This window comes from Phodopus roborovskii, unplaced genomic scaffold (assembly GCF_943737965.1).
Source record: "Phodopus roborovskii unplaced genomic scaffold, PHOROB, whole genome shotgun sequence".
Classification (NCBI taxonomy): Eukaryota; Metazoa; Chordata; class Mammalia; order Rodentia; family Cricetidae; genus Phodopus; species Phodopus roborovskii.
Genome location: NW_026126416.1, coordinates 25,069,167 through 25,086,886, shown reverse-complemented (window position 1 = coordinate 25,086,886; position 17,720 = coordinate 25,069,167). Strand labels below are relative to the sequence as shown.

The window sequence follows — 17,720 nt, the reverse complement described above, 5'->3', positions numbered from 1 at the left end:
ATGAAAAACGCCAAGCCTGGAACTGGAGAGATGGTTTCACTGTTAGGACCACTTCCTGCTCTTTAAGAAAACCTAGAGCTTGTTCCCAGCATCCACATCAGGTGACACAACCACGTGATCCACCACCGTTCTTTCACCGCTACCGGCACCCACACATGCGCACACATGTACACACATATACAAGTTTCTTTTGAAATGCTAAATCCAACTGAGAATGGTGGCACGTGCCTATAATCCTGGCATTTAAGAGGCCAAGGAAGGAGGATAGAAATCTTAAAGTTAGCCTGAGCTACATAGCAAGACTCTAATGTCAAAACAGAGACTATCTGTTGACAGAGAAGTTACCTAGAGAACTAGAAAGGAACATTCTCTACTGTGATGGTCCATAAGTAATAAAAATTAAATGTTTGTGATAAGTTCAGTTTGAATTTTTATAATTCCTTTGAGTTTTGATCCATACTGTGCACACAGATATGACCACATCATCTTTATATAACGAATGGTTTGTTAGCTCAATTCATCAACAGATATCTATGAGACTGATGTGATATCTATTGTGTCAAGATGACAACATGAAAGACATTTAAAATAAATACTGATTATTGTACAAAGGTACCAAAATCCTTAAAACTTTGGAAACACCATTTTAAAGATGTCTGAACCATCATCAAAAACAAATTCTAAGTGGATAAATGGTGACTGATTTGTAACATGTATACACACAGAAGAGTGTCTCAAGAGAACCCAAATTATGTACATAGTAGACTTTAAGATTATTTAGAATTCAAGCCTCACATTAAAACAAAACAAAACAAAACAAAACAGGATCTTATTATGTAACCCCAGCTGGTCTGGAACTCTACCTCCCAAATGCTGGGATTAAAGGTATATGCCACCACTCCCAGCCCTAAATTGTCTTAACTTTATCAACAACAACTCTCTCAGGTTTTTATATCTTAAAATAATCATAATAAAACACAAGATGAGTAATAGGCTATGTTTTGGTACCCAGCTGACGGCACTGTCCCAGAAGACTGTGGTATTTGGGGGGTGGCGGAAGTACTGAAAGAACTGAGCCACTGAAAGCTGGCCTTGAGGTCTATAGACCCTCCTAGGTGGTTCCTGATTGCTCAGATTTGAGGAAGCTCCAGCCACAAGCTGTTTCTATCCTCAAGATTTCCTTGCAATCATGGACTGTATCCCCATAAACCATGAGCCAAAGCGACTCTTCCCCTAAGTGACTTGACACAAGTACTTTGTCATAGGCAATCTGCTAAGGGAGCTTCAATAGTGCTATTAGTGCTGAAAATCAATGAGCACACAGAAGCAGTGCTTTGGTTTTAAGTTAAATAATTCTAAAGAACCCCACTCAAGCATGAACTTAGTCCTTTGGCGATGAGCCCAGAATTTAACATACCAGTCAGATTCAATTTAGGAATAGGCAACGGCTCTGTTGGAACAGGATGATATGAAAACAAGGTAAACATCCCTCGTCCTACTGGAAGGGCCATAGTTCGCTGACACAACTGGAGCAGTCTATAGTAAAAACACAAAACAACACACAAACTGTTAACAGAGCTCATGGCTGAAATCTAACAGGAAGAAATGATTCAAGAGGGACTAAGACACAATCAAGCCCTCACAAAACACCCCCTTCCCTACCGCCAGAGATAGAAGGGTCAACAATTCAACCTCATCAGGATGCTGAAACAAACACACATTGCCTTTGCTTATCTGCTTTGAATGAGGCCCAGTTCTCCTGGGGTAGTAAAAGGATGAAACTAAATTCTACTCTGACCGACGCTAACCCTAGCCAGGTCTAAAGAAAATACATTACTAGGGTGGTTCCTCTTGATGTTACCTGCCCTTGCGTTGCATCAGTACACAGAGATCATCCTCTCATTCCTGATACCAATACTGCCTCAAAAATGCCACTACCTCTGTGTTTTGTACATAAAGAAAGGAAGTAAACAGTCACCACAGCTACACACCAGGTAGGTTCAAAGTTAAATTGTGTTCTATTGGTCACAATGAAAAACTAACACTCTACAGGGACCCCTGTCACAGGGTTTACCTAAGACCATCTGAATATCAAATATTTACATTATAATTCATAACAGTAGCAAAATTAGTTATGAAGTAGCAACAAAAATAACTTTGTGGTTGGGGTCACCACAAGAACTGCATAAAAGGATTACAGCATTAGAAAAGTTGAGAACCACTATACTAAAAGAGAAAAAAGAATCAATACACTGTTAACAATGTCTGATTACAGTGAGTTTTACTACGCGCTATGAAATATTTCAGGTGTTATAAAAGAACTGACTTGATGCCAACAGTTGATGCGGTGTAACTGTTACACTCATGTCTATTACAGCTAAAGCAACTCATAAAGTAACAGGCTAAATAATTCATCCAAGTCCATCCAGGAATGGCACTAAGCCTAACTAAAAGAGCCCCCACTCCTACCTATGTGCTCTACCCTCAAGTTCAAGTGATAACCTGAGTACATATGGTGAGTGAACAGTGAGAGAGGAATTAGGACAGCCCAGGGCCCAGCCCATCACATGTTACTGCCCAATCAAGCTTGGTCTTCCTAGCTCAATCAATATGGAAGACTGTCCCTGACAGACCAACCTGAGCCAAGATTCCTCAACTTAAATTCTCTTCCCAGGTAATTCTAGATTGTAGCAAGCTAACATTTAAAACTAACCACACCAAGCTGGCAAGATGGCTCAGTGAGAAAAGGCACTTGCCACTGAGCTGAATGGTCTGACCTGGATTCTCCTGAAGCTCAGTGGAAACAAAGAAACACACACAAACACACACACACACACACACACACACACACACACACACACACACACACACACAGTTAAAATATTAATGGAAAACAAATACACTAGTCTCAAGTGTAACAAGCTAGACAGGAAATGAACCATTTTACCTGTTTTCTTTCTCTTCAATGAACTCATGGTCACTGAGTTCTGGGTACTGCACCACATTAACACGGACAGGCTGTGCACTTTGAAGCAGCCTTCTCACATCCTGGACCCGTAAATCTTCGCTCCATATTAATGACATAACCTCATGATTCAAGTCATTCATGCCATCATCTTCCTCCTCAGCCTCGGTTCCTGAAGACACATCTGATGAGAGCACCTGCGTAACAGACTTTATTGTAATGACTTAAAAGGCAGTTGTGGGCCTAGACTGAGAGGGTGAACAAGCTAATGGAACACAACTCTATACTACTGAGCTCTTCTGCACTGGGAGAGCACCCAAGCTTGCCGCACCCTCTTGGTCTCATTATCATCCTAAGCCTATGTAAGTGTCTAGCTGCTATAAATCTTTTAAAGTACTGCATTGCCTACTTGGAGTCATTCTTCACTAAACTGAAGAAAGGAATTTATATTTAGAATTATTTATAATCAGGCAGTTGAATCTACTAAAAGAAAAAATTCATTTGCTATTCCAGATAGAAGATGAGGCATCTCACTATTACTGCAGGACTGATGCCTACCTACTTCAACATTACAATTAACAGAAGCAGAGGAATAAAACCTGGAAGGACACACACCTCAAAGGCTGACTGAAGCTGCATAAAACATAAAACTCAGATTGTGACTGGTTTTCACTTTCTAGGTTCTACACACATTTTACAAAACCAGCAACTTAACTCTTTGACTGCCAGCCTACCCTGAGAACCTCATTTGTGCTCTCATGCAGGGCTTCCCAGCCCCAGTGCTTCAGTCTGCCTACAACAAGATATGCACTGCATAGACTCTCCACTTCCTCTCAAGCAAAGCTCTACACGCCAATAAAAGATTAAATCTGCCGGCCAGTGGCAGCTCATGCCTTTAATCCCAGCACTTGGGAGACAGAGGCAGGTAGATCTCTGTGAGCTCAAATCCAGCCTGGTCTACAGGGTGAGTTCCAGGACAGACTCCAAGCTACACAGAGAAACCCTGTCTTGAAAAAAAAAAAAAAAAAAAAAAAAAAAGAGAGAGATTAAATCCCAATTAAAATGCTAAGGTTTTCTGGTCCTGACAGCTAGTGTGGAGGCAATAATGTTAGCCTGGAGGGGAGGGGGAAAGTGGTATATATGACCAGATAAAAACTTAACTTTGGTTCCTATGGAATAACTAATCAAAACCAAACTATAACCACATACCACACAGCATGTGCACCAAGAGCCTATATGCATGGTGACAGTGCTCCCTAAGATAAGATCTATGTCTAGTGACCCAGCTACAAACACTATCAAGCTTGCACATCAGAATTGCCCAAGGGCACATTTCTCAGGATGTATGTCATCATCAGGCAAGATACGACTATATATTCTAATGGATAACTTATCTAGAGAACATAAACCCAAACAGCAGAACCAAATTGAAATTTAGCCTCAAATAACTTAAGAAACTAAATGTAGACAAACTTGCCTAGACTGACATTTAAATAATTTATTGATTGTTATTTACAGTGTTTATGTTTGGCACCCAGGAGCAAAAGAAATCTAAATGCCAAACATCTTCGTGTGTGCATACATGTGTTTGTGTGTTTTCGGACAGGACCTCATTATGTAGTTCAGGCTACTTTTGGTTGTGAGCCTAGCCTTTAACGGCTGCTACCTTTGAACTCATGATGACTCTCCCAGGTCAGTCTTCCAAGTTCTGGTTACAAAGATGTACTACCACACCTGGATTTTCTTGGTCAAGAGAATAAGAACAGTTTTGTATTTAAAACAGGACAAACACCAAGTCAACTGAAGTTGCTGCTTAGATACAAATTTAAAATTAGATTCCCATGGAAACGGATTCTAGCTCAAGTCCGAGGCAGGCAACTGTTGGGTTAGGGGACCTACTGTGACCTGCCCACAGTTATACCATAGTGATGATGACGTAATGATTCAAAGGCTAACAGAACAAGCCTGATCCCCCTGTTTGCTCAAGGAGGTCACAGATCTCTGTAAGTCCTATGCCTGTCAGCCTGACCTATAGAAACCCTGTCCCAAAAACAACAAAAATTTTTCCTCATTTCTAGGCTTCTTAGAATGCATTCTGAAACAGATGTAAAGACAATGACAACAAAGGATCGTTTAAGTAACCTAAATAACTAACCCTGGTGTAAAACACATTCTTCCTCAAGGCTTCAATTTTACTGTTATTTATACCTACTAAAAAGGCTAAGTTCAACTTCTCAAACATGAATAAGAACAGAATGAATACCCAGCCAAATCCAGGGTTCACAGGTTATCAGTTTTCCTGATAACTATCATAATCAGCTGCTTTTACAGGTACAAGTAGCTGAACAGGCATGGCCAGTGGCTTGCTGACTCCATACCTCTCTCTCCTGATTATGGGCAAAGAAAGGTTCAGGCCACACAAGGCAGTCACTAAGTCCAAAGCTCCTGTGTTCAATTATAAACTTCATTTGACTTGTAACATAAAAGGCAACCTGACATGCACAGTTACCAAAATGTAAAGGTACAAAAGGGAAATGAATACAGTTTCTACTTTGACTTTATCTGAGGGTAAAACTGAACTTCCAAATACTCACAGATTTGCCTCTGGGTAAATTTCCTTCACAAGCTTGCTTGGAAAGATCCTGACGTCCAATTAAGAGGCAGACAGCTTCTGACCAGTCTGAATCAGGCTGCTCCCGACAGTGGTATATTGCATCTCTGATGGGAAGAGCAATTCCAAAGGGAAGAGTCTCCAAATCTCTTAAAGTGAATCCTTGGAGTGAAACAAAGGGAGAGATGCTTTTCAGTTAGATCTGCCACTTAACTAACCATTCTCTAACTAATTAGTCAACAAACAATGAAGTCAGCTAATACTCAGAGCTGGCAAGTACAACAGCAGTAACTCTCACCACAACTAACAGTGCTGCAAACTGACACCATTACTTTGGGAGTTGGCATGAAGATACCTCCACTCCTCTTGCCCACCACAGCCACAAAGAACACTGCACAAAGATATCAGAGCAGAAGTATTAAGCAGCAACTTTGGTTCATTATGGGGTGAGAAAGGGGAGTGAGGCAAGTCCCATTGTCTGTCTTCAACAAATGACTTATGAATCAGCTCAGGTGAATATAGTACTTGTATGTACATACACAAAGCACTCAAACATACATTCCTAAGCAAAATATAAAGATAACTAATGGAGAAAAGCAAGGCAGAGGTCTCACATAGGGAGGTGAGTGGCAGTAGACAGTTAAACAGTCACAATCTGTTTTAAAGGCTGGTGACAAGGAGCCAAATTCACTTTAGCATTATCCTCTATATATACATTTCACACACTCTTTTTTTATGTTCAGTACATTTTATACTTAAAATACTTGTAATGCTAAGACCAATTCAAATTTATTTTCTAGAAATGTTATAAACTTCACAATATTGTCCATTATTTATGATATAAAAGTTAATCAATTATTAAAGCAAAACAATTTCCTTATATAGGGACACTTTTATTAGATATTAAGTGATGATATATATAATGGACAGAATTCATCCAATATTTTTCATTTACTCACCCTATTATATACTGTAAGACAACTGCTGTTAGTTTTCAACAAGACACACAAAAAGAACTGAAAACCTTCACTGAGAAAATACCTCTGGGTAAAAAGAAAAAAAGAAAAAGAAAAAGAAAATCAAGAAACACCTATGACATCATTGAAGTATTTTTTTCAGGTACTAAATTTGTAGAACAGTCTCAATTTTTGTTATATACTCATTTCAGTACTATTTTTCCCCCAGCAAGAAACAGTCTTACTATGCAGCCTTGGCTGGCCTGGAACTGACTATGTAGATAAGGCTGGCCTCAATCTCAGGCATCTGCTTGCCTCTGCCTCCTGAGAACTGTGATTAAAAGCATTCACCACCACTTCTGCCATGGGTAACTTTTTGCTTTTTGTTGTTGCCTTTGTCCACTTACTTTTTTAAACAAATAATTTTACTACACTTAAACCTAGGAGCAAGGGCATATGGAACAAGAAACAAAGAATTAATTTTCCTTCCTTCTTGTTAGCTGAGCATTCACTCATCACAGTGCCTAAAATCTCTGCCCTTTACTATTTGAGAGAACTCTCTGAAGTGCTTACACAATTGACCTTAAACGATGCCAGGGTGAGATTAAAGTCTCAGAAATGTTTCATATTTGGATGTACATTAACTAAAGTTTGTCATTCTGAGACGAATTTGCAAAGCTATAGCCTCAAGTGATCATCAACAGGAAATGAAAACAAAGATGGCTAATGCCCTAAGATAGAACAGGCTGGTGTCCCATCTACTTTTCTAAAGTTGTGGAAGCTCAACTTGATGAACAATATCTCAGTTCATCTTCAGCCTTTACAGAAAACCAGAGCCTCTCTCCTCATGGCTCCCAAGTCCACAGGACCTAGTCCAGCAACAACACAGTCCTGTGATAACAAAACAGCACTTACCCACACTAGTCATCCAGACAACCAATTTTTCTGCTAGACTAGAAACGGAAGAAGAATGACGGAAAGTAAACCTAGGGAGAATAAAAAAAACAAAAGAACATTAAACACAGCTAAACACTGAGCTGAACTCCTGGAATCCAGCTGCAGAGAGGGAGGAGTGACAAGAAAAGTCAAAACGCAGGCTACAGAAACCCACAGAGACAGATGACCTGAACAAGGAGCTAATGGGCCCCAGACTGATAGCTGGGAAATGAGCATTGGACTGACCCAGACCCCCTCCCTGAACATGGGTCTCAGTTAGAAGGCCTGGGCAGTCTACAGACCTCTGACAGTGGAACCATGGCACATTCCCCATGGAGGGATACTCCCTTAGCCTAGAGGCAGGAGGGAGGGCCTAGTCTCTACTCCAAATGACTTAACAGATTTTGATGATCCCTCCTAGAAGACATCACCCTCCCTGTGGAGTGAAGAGATGGGGGGAATAGGTAGGAGGGAGGGGGGAACTGGGATCAATGTGTAAAATAAGAAATAATAATTATATATGTATATATATACATACATACATACATACATATATATATATATGAGAAAGAAAAAAGAACATTAAAACACACACTTAACATTGCTTACAATTTTAAATATAAAAACACAATCAGAAACAAATTACCTGTTTTCTTCTTGTTCTGCTTGTGGTTTTTGTGGGGCTGAAAAGCAACAAATGGAAACTTTATTTTGATAGACATCCTGGTAAACAACATGCAGAATATAGTAAAAATTCACTAACCAAAAACTCCTTAAAAATAATAAAGCAAGCAGTAGGGTAGCAAGCTGAAACAGACAGTTGTTTCCTTCAGAATAACAAGCCTATACAGCTACACTGAGAATAGACGCCAGGCTTGTCAGACTTTGAGTAACCTGGTATCTGAAATTCAGTTGTGGATGCAGACTGAATAGAGGTAAGATGCATTTCTAAGACAAGCATTTATCAACATTTTAACATCTGTTTGGGGGAGCCAAACACTGTAACAACTTACTTAAGGTTACTTTGGACAAATACTGGGAAGCTTCATCAGAAACACAACTCTCATCACCAAGGATGTAGAGTGCAACACTCTGCAGAAGAAAAAAGAAATTTGTTACTTTTTTCTTTTACTTTCAATTTTCAGTTGTTTTTGGTTATTTTTGTTTATGAAAGAAGGTCTCATGTAGCTCAGAGTTGCCTCAAACTCCCCATGAATCTGAAACTGGCCTTGAACTACTACTGAGCCCCCTGTCTTTGACTCCCTAGTGCTAGGATTATAAAGAATGTGACCCCCACACCCAGATGAAGTAAAGGAAGAAAGATTCATGCACTTTAGGTATACAACACTATGAGTCTAGACAAATGTTATATAACCATGTGACTACCGCTTTCAATACAGAAAAGCTGCACCATACCTCAAACACCCCTTGTGTTCTATCAGCAATCCTCCTACACAAATGTTAGAAATAACTTATCTGCTCTCCTGCCCTCTAGCCCTCTGTCCTGCATGATGTGTATGGGATCACACAGCACACTCTTCTTAGTTCTACTTTACAACATAGCACAGGCATGAGATTCATCTTCTTTATGCTGCAATCAGCAGCCTATTCCCCTGTATTGCTGAGTAGTATCCATTACAGTACCAACTTAGTGCATCTATTCAAGAACTGATGAACATGGGTTAGAGAGATGGTTCAGTGGTTAGGAGCACTGGGTGCTCTTCCAGGGGACCCAGGATCAATTCCCAGGACCTACATGGTATCTCTCAACTCTCTATAACTCAAATCCCAGGGGAGCCAATGACTTCTGGTCTCCATAGGCACTGCATTGTGCATGGTGCATAGGATACTTGCAAGCAAAAGACCCACACAAAATAAATGATTTCAAAAAACCTTTTTAAATTAATGAACACACAGGTTGTTCCCAGTTTGCATCAGTTATAAGAAAACTGAATCATACTTTCACATGCAGGTCTTTATGTATATCAGAGAGAGTAAATTTTCTTTGAGTTATGGTAAATACAAGTTAAAATTTACAAAATTTTGGAGCATTCTTATATTCTCATGAGCAAAGTCAGTTTCAGCTGCTCCATACCCTCATCATGTTTTTAGTTAGCCTTACAGATCATAGCCTGGTAGTACCTAACAGTAGTAACATGTCTTTGACTTAAGATTACCCACAAGAAAATTACTTCTGTACAGTGTGTGCTTGGTGCATGTATATTCCTATTAAATGCTCATGTGTGAGTATGGACACATGCATGACACAGGACACTTGTGAAGGTCAGAGGACAAACTCAGATGTTGGTTCTTGTCATCTACCTTGTTTGTAGCAGGGGTTCTTAGTGACAGGACCTCTGGAAGAGCAGCCAAGTAATCTTAACCATGCCTCTCACTCGCTGCTGTGCAAACCAAGGCCTATAAGCTTCAGGGGATCCTCCCATCTCTGCCTCCCATTTCCCTGGAGGCACTCTGAGATTACAGATATATATTATGGCATCCTGCTTTACATGGATTCTGGGGATCCAAATTAGTCATATTTACAGGGCACACTTCACCCACTGAGCCATCTCTCCGGCCCCAGGAGGTAACTCATTAAAATATAAGGCCTCTGATCAACAAAGGTGTGGGGAAGATGACACATCTACTACACTATTAAATTACCACACACATATTTTAAACTTAACTGTCTTGAAAGAGTTACAACAACCATGAGGCTATAATATCTTTATTTATAAGTATCTCCATGAATCACTAGAAACCCCAAAGGGCTATAGCAATAAGCTATGTAATAAGAGGTACATAAACTAGGCAAATTCACAGAACCACAACAGAGGTCACCAGGGATCAAAGGGAAGAGGAATAAGAAATTACTGATTAATAATGCACGGTCCAGGCAAGCCTAGGTAACAGTCAACTCAACACCTAGGAGGCAAGCCTTTGAGCACACTTAAAATTGTCTAGATTAAGGTTAGACTTTGAAAATGCCTGAGGAATTATCTTGATTATGTTAACTGTTGAAATTTTTGGTGGGCCCATTCCCTCGGCAGAGGATCCCAGACCACATAAAATGAGAGCACAAACTAAGCACATATGCATGAATCCATTGGTTTCTGTTCTGGATTGTGGATGTAATGTGACCAGCTGCTACAGGTTCCTGCCACCCTGACTTCCGTTCAGGGATGGACTATGAACTGGACTTGCTTTTCTCAAGGGCTTTTATCACAGCAACAGGAAAAGAAACTAAGATGGGGTAACAAAAGTATTTTGGAGAATGGCAGTGATGATTACATGTGCATTAAAAAAACAAAAACAAAACAAAAAACCACAGAGTTGCCTGTGCGTGCCTTCCTGGAGCCATGGAAGACCGAGAAAGCCCTGTGAAACATAAAGCAGAACAGAACAGAACAGAGAATGTTTACAGTTGTCTAGCTTTCATGAGAGGGGACAAAAGCAGTAGGAGTCGCTTTACACCTGGGAAGACCCCATTTCTGGAAAGATCCCTAACAGGCCTCAACACCAAGGAACTCAACTTTACCAATGCCCTCTGGTTCTATATGCATGTTTTGAGGTTTGTATTAACTATTCAAGATGAACAACATTCCAAAAACAAAGATATTTCTTTAAAATATATTTCAGCAGGACTTTTAATAACCATAGATCAACTATAAAACAGGCAAAGATTATAAAACTCTAAAAAGAATAGTAATGAAAGAAGAGAACCACAAACAAATTTTAAATCACTGTGACACTACTACAGTCAAGACAATGTCCCCAACGTCCCGACTGAAATAAAGCAGCCAACACACTTGACAAAAGCACAGATGCAATAGCCAATGTTCAAAGATCTGGACATCCAAAGAATAAAAAGTCCCTCAGCTTAGGGCATGATTAGTCAGGGGTGGTGGTATTGCCCTAGGACCACAGCAGTCTGGATGCCGAGGCAAGATCACCAGTTCCAATCCACCCTGGTCTACATGGTAAGATGCTATGTGAAAAAACAAGAGAGAAAGGCTTTCCTGGCAGAAAATAACACAAAGTCAAAGCAGGAGGCAGCAGCAGCAAATCACATTTTGACAAAAATTCCTCAGGCAGAAACCTCTAAATATAACCATAGTCACTAGAAAATTCAATTTAAAAGCACATTGAGAAAATACATTATCAAACAAATTGACAAAAACTAAGAAGGAAGGACAAGTATCAAACAGCTGACAAGAATTCAAGGCAACATTCTCTTAACATTGTTGGAGGCACTGTGAAACAAATAGCTACTCAGGAAAGCGGTTAGCAATTTCTGTAAAGCCACGTATATACTTAGCATATAGCAATCATCCCAGTCCTCTGTACTCACCCTATGGAAATGAAAACTTATGTTCACATACAAGTCTGTGTGTGACCTTTGGAGTATCTGCATTTATAATCACTAAAACCTGGAACCAACCCAGCTATCACATAAGACAACTACCGGGCGGCAATGCAGGGCACTGTCAGCAACAGAAGCCAGGATCTGGGGACATGAATGACAACTTGGATAAGTCTCAAAAGAGTAATTTTGGGGAGAGGAGCCACAAATGTTCAACATTCTAATTAAAATGGTAACTATAAGAAACTACTGAAATTTATAGAATTGTATGGGATTAGAGAAACACTATAATTTTACTATAATTTGTGTGTATATATGTGAATGTTGTGTGTTCTATATTATGACATTTTAAAGAAACATAAAACTAAGTAAGACAGTCAATATTTCAAATACATACCAAAACCACAAGCCTGCTCCTTTCGCAGACCCCGGGGAGGTAAGGATAGGGTGGCATTCCTTCGCCCTTCAGACAAGAACTCACCCACTGATAAATACTTGGCGGCTCAGAAGTAAAAAATGAGGGATGATGCATAAATCCCATTTGACCTTTAAAATTACATAAATGTTTAGAAAGGCACATATAAATAAGACAAAAAGAAAAACTGTCATAATACTTGTTCTTTCAAATTGTAAGAATTATATTTCCAATATTATTCAAATGAATCATTATTTTTGTTATGGTAAATAGCTGATTAAATTACTTCTAAATTTAAGTTATTTCTATTTTACTCTGTTCTAAATAGAAATTTAACAATGTCATTTACAAACCATATAAAAAAAAAAAAATAGCCAAGAGTTGGCCAGATGGCTGGCTCAGTAAAAGGCACCTGCCACCAAACCCAACAACCTGAGTTCAATCCCTGGGACATACACGGTGGAAGGAGAGAACCGAATTCAGAAAGTTGTGCTCTGAATTCCACACACATGTGTGTAATTTTTATTTTTATTTATTTATTTATTTATTTTTGCCTAGCTCTATAAAGATGGAAAAACAAAGGAACAAAAGATTGAGCTCTGCCCTTCGAGTTCCCTTCAATTCCAGTCTGGACTGGAGCGGTGGTGGTGTAAGTGGTTTACATTTGTGCTGCCCAATATGGCAACTACTACCCTATATGGTTACTGGGAATCTTAAATGTGGCTAGTGCACTGAGTAACTAAACTTTTACTGTATTAAAGGCAACTAAATATATGACCATTGCCTACTAATGGACAGCACAGGTCAAGGTTATAGTGTTTCTGACACAAGAGGCTGTTTAAGCTTTGGAATGGGTAAAGTTTTAACTACACACTAAAGAAGTTATGGCTTACATCAGCTCAGAGGTCAAAGAGGTCAAATGCTACCAATTTAAAAATCACTCGGCTAAAAAGGAATCTATCCTCTGCTCTTTCCTGAGAGACACAACAAAATGCCTGTCCACTGTTCAGAACACCCGCACTGGTTTCAACACTCACCTTGATCAATTGTACACACTTGTCCAGTAGTTTTGACAAGAGTTGGGTAATCTCTGTAGTAGTGATCCAAGTAAGGCTCCAATTTTAAGTCCCTAGAACAGGAAGAGCATACCTCCTTCAGTCAACTTTACAACTTACAAAACATGTTTATGAGAAAGTTCTCAAATCTGGAGTATCTTCATGGATATCTCAAGCTTCTTTCTACACAAATTCCATGAAGGTCAAACTAGAGAAAGAGTATGACTCTGCTCCTTCCTGTTCTTTACTGCTTGTGTGATCATCAGCAAGTAATCTCTACAGACCACAGTATTTTTTTTTTTCCAGAAAACCAAGGCATAATACCTAACCCACTCTGATGCTTCTTAATTTTTTGGTGTTGTTTTGCTTTTTTCCCCTTAGACAGAATGATCTCACGCAGACACAACATTTCTACCAGTCTTTCAGGCACTGAAATTATAGGAATGTGCCACTACTCCTGGCTACTACAAGGTTTGAAGGTTAAATAATATGTGTGGGAAATATAGGGCATGGTAGCACACATCTGGAAATCCTAACTGTTAAAAGGATGAGACAGGAGCATGACAAGTTTGAGGCTAGGCATAAATATAGAGACAGGTGCTATGTCTCTCAGAAAGCCATAATCAGGGTTTCAAAATTAAATTACAAAATGGCATTTGTGATAGCAATGATGTCATTAGGGAAATGGATCATCAAATCAACATGCCAAGTTTAGAAAAGTAGTTCATAATCCTCAGGATCAGAGAAGTCAGAGAATGTGCAGTCATCTTAATCAGGAGGCTGAAATGCCACCTTTCACTGAGAAAGGTAGACAGGAGTTGTTCTAAATGAGCTTCCTCTGACCTATCACAGAAAGCAAGTCCTCCGAGGACCTCTTGTAGTGTTCTAATGACATCTACCTTGCTAACTGAACAAGCAGGTCTATGAGGGAACAAATTCCTTCTCCCATTAGAGTATTCAACTTGAGCTCTTCGTAGACAAGGTGAAGAACAAAGAAAATTGCCGGGATGTGAGGAAAGAGAAGAGTAGAAGAATCCAGACTTAGGTTCTGTGAAACATCATCTTCTTTCACCCTCGAAACTTCCAAAGTACCCAAACATAAAGATTTATTCAGAAGATGAGACTCGACATTGTGATGGTAGTCTGAATTCAGTAAGTATTCCCAGTCCTAAGAATAAAGAGACAGTAATTATTTACATTATGCTTCTTGGAAATGTCATTAAAAAGAACTGCAAGGGGTTGCAGGAGTTCATCAGCTAAGAGTACATACTACTTTTGCAAAAGGGCCTGAGTCTGGTTCCCAACACCCACATTAGGTGGTTCACAACCACTTGTAACTCCAACTACATGGGATCTGGTATCTCTGGACTCCAGAAGCACCTTCTTAAAAAAACAAAACAAAACAAAAAAACTACATTCATCAGCAGAAAAGAGGGCAAAGCAAACTACAACACAGTCACACCCCTTGGTAATAAACATAACACACAACTGATACTTGGTGAACACTAGAATAATCATCATACTATTTCATTTATATCAAATTCTACAACTAATATATGGTCAAAGAACTCAAGTCAGTACTTTCTGTAAGATAATGACACAAACAGACAGTATGTAAATATTCTGTGCTCTGGACCATTGAAGCATAAACCAGAGAAATACTACATAAAAGAGTAAATGCCGCTGGGCAGTGATGGCACAAGCCTTTAATCCCAGTACTCAGGAGGCAGAGGCAGGAGAATCTCTCAGTTCAATGCCAACCTGGTTTACAGGATAAGTTCCAGGATAGCCAGGACTACACAAAGAAACCATTATCTTCAAAAAATAAAAAATAAAAAAAAATAAAAAAAAAAAAAACAAATAAAAAGGGTAAATGCTGGCAAATAGTTGGTCAATTACCAATATGTACACAAGCCTACACTGAAATCATACAGAAATATATAATTCATACTGATTTTTGTATGATGGTTAAAGACAAAAGTAAATAAATGACAGAAAATATAATAAGATTCTCTCCTTCAAAATAAAAAAAAAAAAAAAAGCAAAAGGTACTGGGAAAACTGACAAATTGATAGGACTATCGGACTAGGGACATCTGTACAAGTCTCTACAAACCAGCAGCATTAGCAAAACATAACAATACTTACATCATCAGATCCGGTATCAGAAGGCCTCGCTTTTTTGGGTGCAATGACTGGAGAAAGTGACCCTTCAAAGTCAAACTGAAAAACAACCCCAAAGAAGAAGACAAAATCATGACTCTGTCTCTGTTAACTAACCAGCTTAAGGACTCTGTCGGTTCTGCTAATCCAGAAACTGAAGACAGGACAGTCACTAACACTCCTTTTCACCAGGACATATGGTATAAATCTCTCCATAGTCACTATGGAGCTAAATCGTGTGTGTAATGCATTCAGTACAGTGCCTAGATGCGTAGGTACAATAATGGCCATTTCTTTTTCTCCCCTTCTTCTCTGAAGTTGCAAATAATTATATCCTCACAAAAGAACATCCCCCCCCCCCCAAAAAAAAAAAAAAAAAAAAACCACAGAAGGACTCTCTGCCATGTTATAAAAAATGAAAAGAAAAAAATAAATCTGGACAAAGCAAAGATTAGTGCCATGGAACCTGCTGGCCACTGAGGATCATTTTGTCCCAAGCTTTGATCTAAAAAGGATCACATAAATTTAATGTGTCAAAGTAATATGGCTTTAACATTGACTTTCAAGCTAAGTGGTACATACAGTTTTAGTTACTAAAGAGAGTTGCTGGGTACAGTTCAGGACCAGCTTGGGCATATAATAGGATTCATGTGGTTTTGTTTGTTTTAAACAGATTTTCTTCCATGCAACGTGAAAGTCATGAACCATATCTTTCTTTACAAAAGGGTGGGTGTTAATTCCTCCCACCACATGAAAAATGTGGGATGAGCTACTTCAGTAACTCTCTGCAAGACAGAGGTACAAAACTCTTTGGCAAGAAGCTACACATAAAACAAAACAAAAAGCCAAAGGGTACTTAGTCATAATTTTAAAATCCTCTCACTGGCTGTGATGAAGTGCAGAAAGACAGGAGGAGGCAATGGCTGCACTACAAATACTTAGACTAAAAGTCAGCTCTGTTGAGGGATTTTTCTCAAGTAAACTAGAGGGCAATTCCATCAAACACTGAATAGACAAGTGTTGAGGACATTCACTCAGAAATTCTCACTCAGCATTCACCTGAGTTACTGCCACAGGACAGAGAAGTGAACAAAACTGAGCAGGACTCGCTGTCTCACTAGAATTCATTTCAGTAGAGGAAGGACACACACATACAGATAAGTAAAAACATACTTAACAGATGTGCTAACAGAAAAGGCCAATCAGGCAAATAAAGAAGGAACAACTGCATACAGAACAGACAGGGAAGCTTACTGGAGTGACAACGGAACAGTGGCCCAAGCATACCTTGTCAGAAAGAAGCATTTGCAGTAACGGGAACAGAGAGCGCAAAACCTGAACACACTTGGGAAAAGTCTGATAATGGGACACACTTGGAAAAACCCTGGCGATGGGACACACTTGGAGAGCTTGGGGAACAGAGTAGAGAGGTCAGAGTAGTTGGCAGGGACCACAAAGAGAACAGATAGGTAGGTCCAAGAGGGTGGGTGGGTGACAAGGCAGAGTGCAAGTCCATGGCTTATCTCCTGAAGAAGATAGAAATCTCTAGAGGAGTGTAAGCCAGGAGTGACAAACATGACCTGACTTTAGCAGGCTGCAGAAGGAAACAAATTCAAGTAAATGGTGACAAACAGCTAGCCAAAACCTCAAGAGTTATACTTTATTCCTAAGTGACCAGTGGGTACTTGAAAAAAGAAACTCATTCCCATTTGTACAGAAGTAAGAAACAATTGCTTTAATCTAGCAAAGGGTCACAACATCACAAATAATCAATGTGGTAACAGGCACTTTTAAACAACACTAACAATAATGTTGATTGGACACTACTTCTAGACCCATCTCTTTAAAAGAGTTATTTCTTGAAAAATAACTAGATATGTGATTAGTAATTTATGTTTTAAAAAATTGGTAAATTACTCAAAATCATAAAACTTTTCTGGTCCATCCCCTTAACCACTCAGCCACAACTACATAAGAAAACTTATCTAATAAAGCCCAAACATTAGCTACTTGTTTAAATATGATAAAAATGGAAGGGTTCTGTAAAACAATTTTAAGGATTTACAAAATTTCTATCAATATCATTTCTGTGTAAAAGGCACGATTAAAAGCATCTACAACAGCTATTCCTCCCTTTTCCAAATCTTCCTCAGTGAGAAAATACACTTGAATAATGAAGAAGATTTAAGAAAAAAAAAAAAAATGGATTTACTAGACACAAAGGTGGGGACAAAAGGCTGAGTTTATTCTGTAGTGA

General features: G+C 39.1%; 2 protein-coding genes across 2 annotated transcripts in view; one reads left to right on the top strand and one right to left on the bottom strand.

Moving 5' to 3' along the window:
- The window catches only part of Bcl2l11 (BCL2 like 11), a 641,641-nt gene that overhangs the window by 518,005 nt on the left and 105,916 nt on the right, over window positions 1–17,720 (top strand). The gene's annotated exons all lie outside the window — the stretch shown is intronic.
- The window catches only part of Anapc1 (anaphase promoting complex subunit 1), a 70,931-nt gene that overhangs the window by 30,351 nt on the left and 22,860 nt on the right, over window positions 1–17,720 (bottom strand). The window contains exons 18-27 of the mRNA XM_051183423.1: window positions 15,449–15,523; window positions 14,201–14,469; window positions 13,284–13,375; window positions 12,229–12,377; window positions 8,482–8,560; window positions 8,115–8,151; window positions 7,448–7,518; window positions 5,560–5,738; window positions 2,948–3,162; window positions 1,418–1,536 (exon numbers count right to left, since the gene is read on the bottom strand). Of these exons, the coding sequence (XP_051039380.1) occupies window positions 1,418–1,536; window positions 2,948–3,162; window positions 5,560–5,738; window positions 7,448–7,518; window positions 8,115–8,151; window positions 8,482–8,560; window positions 12,229–12,377; window positions 13,284–13,375; window positions 14,201–14,469; window positions 15,449–15,523 (1,285 nt within the window). The remainder of the gene's footprint in view (window positions 1–1,417; window positions 1,537–2,947; window positions 3,163–5,559; window positions 5,739–7,447; window positions 7,519–8,114; window positions 8,152–8,481; window positions 8,561–12,228; window positions 12,378–13,283; window positions 13,376–14,200; window positions 14,470–15,448; window positions 15,524–17,720) is intronic.